The sequence below is a fragment of the Salvia miltiorrhiza genome, chromosome 8 (genome assembly GCF_028751815.1).
Source record: "Salvia miltiorrhiza cultivar Shanhuang (shh) chromosome 8, IMPLAD_Smil_shh, whole genome shotgun sequence".
Classification (NCBI taxonomy): Eukaryota; Viridiplantae; Streptophyta; class Magnoliopsida; order Lamiales; family Lamiaceae; genus Salvia; species Salvia miltiorrhiza.
The window spans coordinates 15946992-15954462 of NC_080394.1; the positions used below are offsets into that span (position 1 = coordinate 15946992).

Sequence of the window (7471 nt, forward strand, 5' to 3'; positions counted from 1 at the left end):
TGAAGTATTAGAATAAAAATAAATGTCTAAAACAAAAAAGATAACGCTAACGAGAGCTAAACATGAGTGGTGCTCATATAAGGAGCTCACATAAGGTATGTAGCATATCATTTCTATATATATATATATATATATATATATATATATATATAGGGTGGGGCTATAATAAGAGCAATATTAAGTGTATAAAATAAGAACTATTTTTGTCCATTTGATCTGCAAGATCCAATGGCTTGAAATCATCTTAAAATTCATACATCAAAAACACGTCTATATAGTATGAGGAGTTTAGTGTAATTTAACCAATCTTACAAACTAAATCTTAACAAACCAAATCGTGTTTTACAAGGATTTGACTAGATTTAATAATAAAATTACTTCCATATCTTAACAAAACAAATATTTGATAATTCATGATTAATAGCCATTAACATGTCATTGCTTTAGTTGACTTCTCTTCTACAGACGTGAATCACAATTTCCTCTGTCGTCAGACGTTCATTCAACATCACAACTTTTTTATCAAAGATAATCATGGATCACCCAGGTATATGTGTTGTTCTTCGTAATTTTTATTATTACATTAATTCCAATTACTTGTTGATTAAAACTCCAAATAATTTTGAAAACTATATTTGATTTCTCAATGTTACTGTTTCTTGATTCGTACTCCAAATATATTGGTGAATTCAGTATCGTGAACTATGAATGCAAGATAAACGAATTTTGTGATAGTTCCTAATTAAGTTTTAAGAATCGTGAATTGTTAGAAGAATTCATATGAATTGTTAAATGTTATATTAAGAATCGTGACAGTTGCTAAGTTTTTTTTACAGTTTACTTTATATACACGTTTTATAATTCATTAAATATGTTAAAATAATTCATACTCCTTATCCTTATATAAATTTCGTATGCATTATTAAGCAGTAGCTAATAATTCTTAGCGATTTGTCATATAAATCGTGATCACACTTCATTCATTATATTCATAACATATTGAATGTTAGTATTATATTCAATCTTCCTTTCACTCATCTCACCAAAATATTTCACAATTTACTAATTTATTGAAGATTGACTTGTGGGATTCATTTATATTGAATGCAATTCATAGTATCCTTAACCAAGCTGAAAATATATTACGTTTCATTTTCAGATTCAGATCCTCATGAAGGTGAAATAGAATGTCCCACCGATTCATACTTGCCCAAACTATGAGAAAAATCTGACATTCAGAATAAATAATAGATCTATAAAAAATTTAGGAACCTGCGCAGCCGGACTTCGTCATCGCCATATCAATACTGTTACGAACCGACTCAACCGACGGGAAAATCACAAAATAACTTTTCAATCTTAATTGCCGGAAGTCTGTATGTTTTTGCCGGCAATTTGAGAGAATATTTGTGAGGTTTTGATTTTTTTTCCAATGTGTAGAGAGATAATGTGCCTAAACAAACCTTTATGCTTTGAAATTCACAAAAAAAAAATGATATTTAATTCACACTCATATTCTTTATGCTTTGAAATTCACGGTAATTGAAGAGGTTATTCCTTACACACGCATAAAATATTATATTTAATTCAAATTAATGATTAAATGCATTAACATTTAATGGACAATTCTTTTCAACAGATTTTGTTTTGGATATGGAATCCAAATCTTCCAAAATTCGTTACCTCCAACTTTGGGAACGTACAAGATACATTGAAAGTCAAATATTGATTTATACCACTTATACCCTTAAACCGTGTAATGTGATGAATTAAATGGTGCCATGGTGGGAATTAATCAGTATCGAAATTTAGATCTCAGCCGTTAAATACAAGCTGATCGACGACTACAAATGATTCTTATATTAAATACTAAGAGTTGCTCTCATGGTAGCCCACCCCTATATATATATATATATATATATATATATATATATATATATATATATATATATATTCGGAATTTTTTTTATTATTAATTTTTAACGACCGAATTTTCGGTTGTTAAAAATAAAATTTCGGTCGTTATTTAAAAAAATATAAAAAAAATAATTTTTTTATTTATATTTTTATTTTATTTTTTCTCTTTTTAACGACCGAAATTTCGGTCGTTAAAAATAAAAAATCGATCGTTAAATTTAACGATCGAAAAAACGGTCATTAAAACTCGGGCGACGATGCAAACAACGACCGAAAAAAACGATCATTAAATCGGTTGTTAAAAATATTAACGACCAATTTTTAGGTTTTAACGATCGAAATTTCGGTCGTTAAAGCCGCATTTTCTTGTAGTGTCACCTTCATGATTTCAACCATGCACCCTTGTAAGCTTAGAAAAACATTGTTTAGAGTAGTGGATCATAGTTCCTCAAAAGAACTTACCACTGCATTGACAAGATCATCAACATTTCTACAAACATTTTCAGTTTGTAGACTTTGTATCGCTCGAAACCACCCTAGATCATTGATTGGTATCCGGGGAATTGGGTGGTTGATGCACTATCCTTATGTTGAACCCATCAGCACATGCCACCTCTCTAAATTCAGGGTCATCATCCTTTATGTGAGGTTTTGCATTGTCTTGTTGAATAAAAATTGTTTTGCTTGCAAAAGATGGCCATTTAAGCTTAATGGATGGAACAATCTGTGCAATATTTTCAAATTCATAAAATAACTTGAATAAAATGAAGATTTCTAGTACAATAAGATTGAGTTATGTACTCCTATCATTCTACTCTTACAACTTGCACACAACTCTTTAGAAACCCATACCTTATGAATAAAGTTATCTCTGATTACTTGTTTCTTGATAGACTGAATTGGTTTCTGTTCAAGTGTCCCTGCCGCTCTGTTTTTACTTGATCTTTTTGCTGGAACCCATTCTGTAAATGGAAAAATTCCTATCTTTCCATCAAACAAAACAGTCTCATCTGGTGCAAATAAGGGCCTGCACACAGCACACATGAACATAACCTTCTCAATAAACTTCTTAGACTTGCATGTCCCATGTGTTTCGACCTCCCCGGGGGTCAAATAAAACCTATGAGATGCTTTGGTTATGTAGAACCACTTCTCATCAATATGTACCGTATTGTGCATATTCTTAAATTGAAGAACCTTAAGTATTCTATCATACTCAATGGCTTCAAGTGAAAACTTAAGCCGAAGCAATTTGTCGGCTAGATTGCACTTGTATGAGCTTTGATCAAACTCTTTCGAATCCATCGCCCCACTGTACTTTTGCTACAATTTATACCACTTGCAAGTCTTCTAATTGTGCTTCTCTTGCTTAATGCCAAACTTGAAATTAACTCCAAATCGATGTGCACCCTATTGGATCTTTTTGTACATTTACCACTTAATAAATGTATGTGCTCACCCTGCTGTTGTTGCTTTTTTGCAGCTGACCAAAGCCGACTCACAGTACGACGACATGCCCCAAATTTGACGACGGCCTCCTGCATTCGCCCATGTTTTGGCTTACCATCTTTGCTATCAAGAAGAAGAAACTGCACTATAGCATTTCTTTCTCCAGTGGTGTAATCTGCCCCCTCATTTTTCCCTTTTTTTTTTACTTTTGAGAGTAGGATGAGTTAAGTAAAATTTGAAACTCTGGCAGATTATATAGGGGGAGTCCCCCTTGCCTTTTGTAAATTTTTAGTGGGAAATTTGAATTCCCAATTTTTAGTGAAAGGAAGTTTGAAATTCGGTCCTTATTTAAATTTGGCAGCAGGTGAAATTTGTTTCTCTTTCCAATTTAGCGCCAATTCTTTATAAGGCTTACAACCTATAATAGCTTCAGTGCTTTATTTTCGGCCAAGTGCTTTAATTGATAAAAGGTGACATGACTTTAATTAAGGGAATGATTACTTTAGTTAATAAAGTGCTTTTAAGTTGTGCCGAAACCAAATGGGACAAGCCCAATGGGACGAAGAGAGTAGTATTTTATGTATTAGATGTGATAGATGAAAAAGTGAAAATGTGAATAAAAGGAAAAAAAATCATATAAAGAAAGTGCTCAAACTTCGCGGAACAACTAAAAATAATACTGCTCAAGATTCGCGGGATGAAGAAAATATCAATATCAAGCAAATTGTTAATACGTGCATAAAATCCTTATTGCAAATCATATTTTATTTTTCATGATTTTAGTACTCTGCAGAACATGATTTGTATATAAAGAATCGGCATTGTGTCAACATATCTACAGTATTAAAAGTAAACTAAACAAGCTCATTTGCAATGAAAGTGTCCTATTGCAGGCCTCAGGAAGAAAAGAACCATATATATTGTAAAAAAATAATCCCAACAACTTTATATAAAAATTAATTTCACTCAAACATTGTATATTGTGCTCACATATAGTAATAATTAACTTCATTGAATCATTTTGTCCTTACTCAGTTTGGCACATTCAGCTGTTTTAGTATCTAGTCGGACTCAAAATAACGTACGCATTCAAAGGCTAGCGAATTTATTCGAGTAGAAAAAAGATTGAGAGTTTAAAGTCATAATTTAAAATTTGAGTATCATTAATTAATATAATTTGGAGGTATATGAAGATGGGACAAGGCGGAGCATAAAATTGGACTTCCCATTATTTAATTAAAATTACTTTTTGGGCTCAGCTTAATTTTCTTTAAGGATGATTCTATTCATAGCCTACATTTTATTTTTCATAGCTGCTTATTTAATAAAATATTAAATATATCAATTAAAAATACTATTTTATCCTTATAAATCACCAAATTTAATAAATAATCACTCTAGGCTCAGCCTGTAAATGTGCCGCAAAAGTTAAACACAAATGGATAGGCCCCAAATATGAAGAAAAAAAAAATACAAAATCTGCTATTTTCCGGAATGGTAACTATGATGGTAAGATCTGGCCAAATAGTTAATTTCCTGTAAAGAGAAATATTTGGGGGGAGTTAAGAGCTTATGTTCAGTTGAAAAAAAAAAAGAGTTAATGGGCTCAATTAGTCTTGTATAAGAAAAGGAAAAAATGTCCACCCAAATAAAAATATGGAAAAACTAGCATTTTCTAACGTAAATGTACAATTATACCCTTAATACTGTTACACATTTTTTCGCAAAAGTGTGTAATAACATAAAGTGTGTAACTGCGAAAAGTGTGTAACAATGTATTTTACACTGTTACACACTTTTCGCAAAAGTGTGTAATAATGTAAAAGTGTGTGCTTGCAAAAAAGTGTGTAACAGTGTAAAATACACTATTACACACTTTTTTCGTTTCTAAAAAGTGTGTAATAGTATATTTTATATTGTTACACACTAAAAGGGTATTTTAGTCAGAAATGCTATTATTTCCATATTTTTATTTGTATGGCTAAAATTTCCTATGACTAAAAGGTTTTGGCTAGATTAGGGTGCTGCCTCAAAAAAAAAATCATGCGAATAATTACTATTCTTACAAGGTGCGTTTACTTTGATGGATAAATTTAGGGTTAATGGTGTTTTTTACCCTATTTAAAAAATGAAACATAAAATATACCCACCCAAAATTAAACATATAAAATGTACCCATTTTGAGGTTGAAAAGACTAAGATACCCTTAAAACAAAAAGGAAATACCAAACAAATCCTCTCTCCAAAAAAAAATAAAAAATCGCAGCCTCTCCCCCCCAAAAAAACTTGCAGCCTCTCCCCATCTCTCTCTCTCTCTCTCAAAGCGCCTCCGCCGCCCTCCAGGGTGTCTCCGCCTCCGCCGCGCTAGCGCCGTCGCCGCAGCCACAGATCCCGTCGCCGTGGCCGCCCAGATCTGCCTCCGTCGCGCGCCGCCGTTTCTCTCCAGCACGTCCACGCACGCCTCCGCCGCAGCCTCGCCGTGCCTCGCCGCGACTCCTCCCCAAATCGCAGGCGCAACCTCCTTCTTCTTCTTCTTCTTCTTCTTCTTCTTCTTCTTCTTCTTCTTCTCTCTCTCTCTACCGATTCCCCCACCTGCACGATTTTCGATCTGAAGTCGCACGATTTCCGATCTGAAGTTTGATTTTTGAAATTGTGCCAAGATCTGAAGTTTGATTTTTGAATTTGTGCCAAAAATGTTCAGTGCTCGACAGTTCACATTGCTCGACACTCCACTTAATGTCGAGCAATAGTTCAATTGAACTATTGCTCGTCTTGCTCGACATATGAACTATTGCTCGACAGTTCTTAATTGCTCGACACTCGATGCTCGAGGCGTCGAAGCGTCGAGCAATAGTTCAATTTGAACTATTGAACTATTGCTCGACATGCTCGATGCTCGACAGTTCAATGCTCGACGCTTCAGTGTCGAGCAATGTGAGCAATGCGCGAATTACACATAGGGGTAAAAATGTCCTAAGTGGGTAGATTTTATTGTTTTAAAAAAAGTGGGTACATTTTATGTTTCATCTTTCAAAAAGGGTATATCCCATTTTGCCTCATAAATTTATTATGAAAAAATGAGGGATAACAAAAATTTGTGTCTTTAAATGCCTCATTTCTTTTCTCACATTTTATACAAAAGATAAGTTCACCATTTTTCTTTTTTTATTTTCACTTCAAGGATGAATAATATTATCACACCAATTTTCTTATTTTATAACTTAATCAACTTTTCTAATTTTCTTAATTTGTGGGCCCCATTTTCTCTACTCACTAAAACAACAAAAATTTTCTTAAAATTTGTCAATCTACTTTAGAACATCTTTTCGTGAACAAGAGGAGTATTTCTTAGTCAAATTAAAGGTGATGATATAAATAAGAAAATAAAAAAACTCTATATATTTTCCGGCTATTATCCCTTTATGATACTAGACATACTCTGATGTTTGTTTGTGATACATGAATTAGTTCTGTTTGGATTGGAGAAAATTCTCTTTTTAATATAAAAAAGGAATATATTTTTCTCTATGGAGAATTGGGGGAGTAAATTTAGATAACTAATTAGTTATATAAATTCATAATTTATCAATATCAATCCAAAAAATAATACAGAAAGAAATTTTAATGGATTTGAAATACTGGCATCGATCTTTTTTCCAAACAATTCATTAGTTACGAATTTGGAAACCATAATTTAAAGTCGTTCTGAAATGCATATTAGATATTGCTTTGCAGCGTGTGATATTTGGGCCATCTTATTTAATGGAGTAGTATTTATTATAGAACTATCGTTTGCACACTGTGTAATGCACAAAATTATTTTTATATATTTATATTCATATAAAATTGATAACAATTTAATTATTATATTTATAAATACAATTAAAAATAATAATTTAATTGAATATATATATATTTGAATTGAATATTAAAAAATTAAAAAGAATTCACAATATATTTGTCCAAAAAATAGGAGAGATAAATAAGAAAAAAATAATTATGTATGATGTACAATGACATTTGGTGTAAATAATGAGTTATGTAGAGATATTTGTTATATATTGACTTTCCATTTTTGGAAGTGACCTATTGAATTGAGACGTCT

The 7471-nt window shown here is 32.0% G+C and overlaps 1 protein-coding gene across 1 annotated transcript; it reads right to left on the minus strand.

Annotated features, from left to right (window-relative positions):
* Nucleotides 1-2458: 2458 nt before the first annotated feature.
* LOC130998121 (uncharacterized) lies at nt 2459-3222 on the minus strand. The gene is made up of 2 exons (XM_057923555.1): nt 2770-3222; nt 2459-2641 (listed from the first exon to the last, which is right to left on the minus strand). Exons 1-2 carry the CDS (start codon nt 3220-3222, stop codon nt 2459-2461), a joined length of 636 nt encoding a protein of 211 aa, XP_057779538.1.
* Between the last annotated feature and the right edge of the window lie 4249 nt (nt 3223-7471).

Bases quoted from the DNA above. Each gene is read 5' to 3' on its own strand.
- LOC130998121 (XM_057923555.1), bottom strand. From the start codon at position 3,222: ATGGATTCGAAAGAGTTTGATCAAAGCTCATACAAGTGCAATCTAGCC. The intron at 2,642-2,769 runs GTATGGGTTTCT...AATATTGCACAG, and splicing joins GAGATAACTTTATTCATAAG to ATTGTTCCATCCATTAAGCT.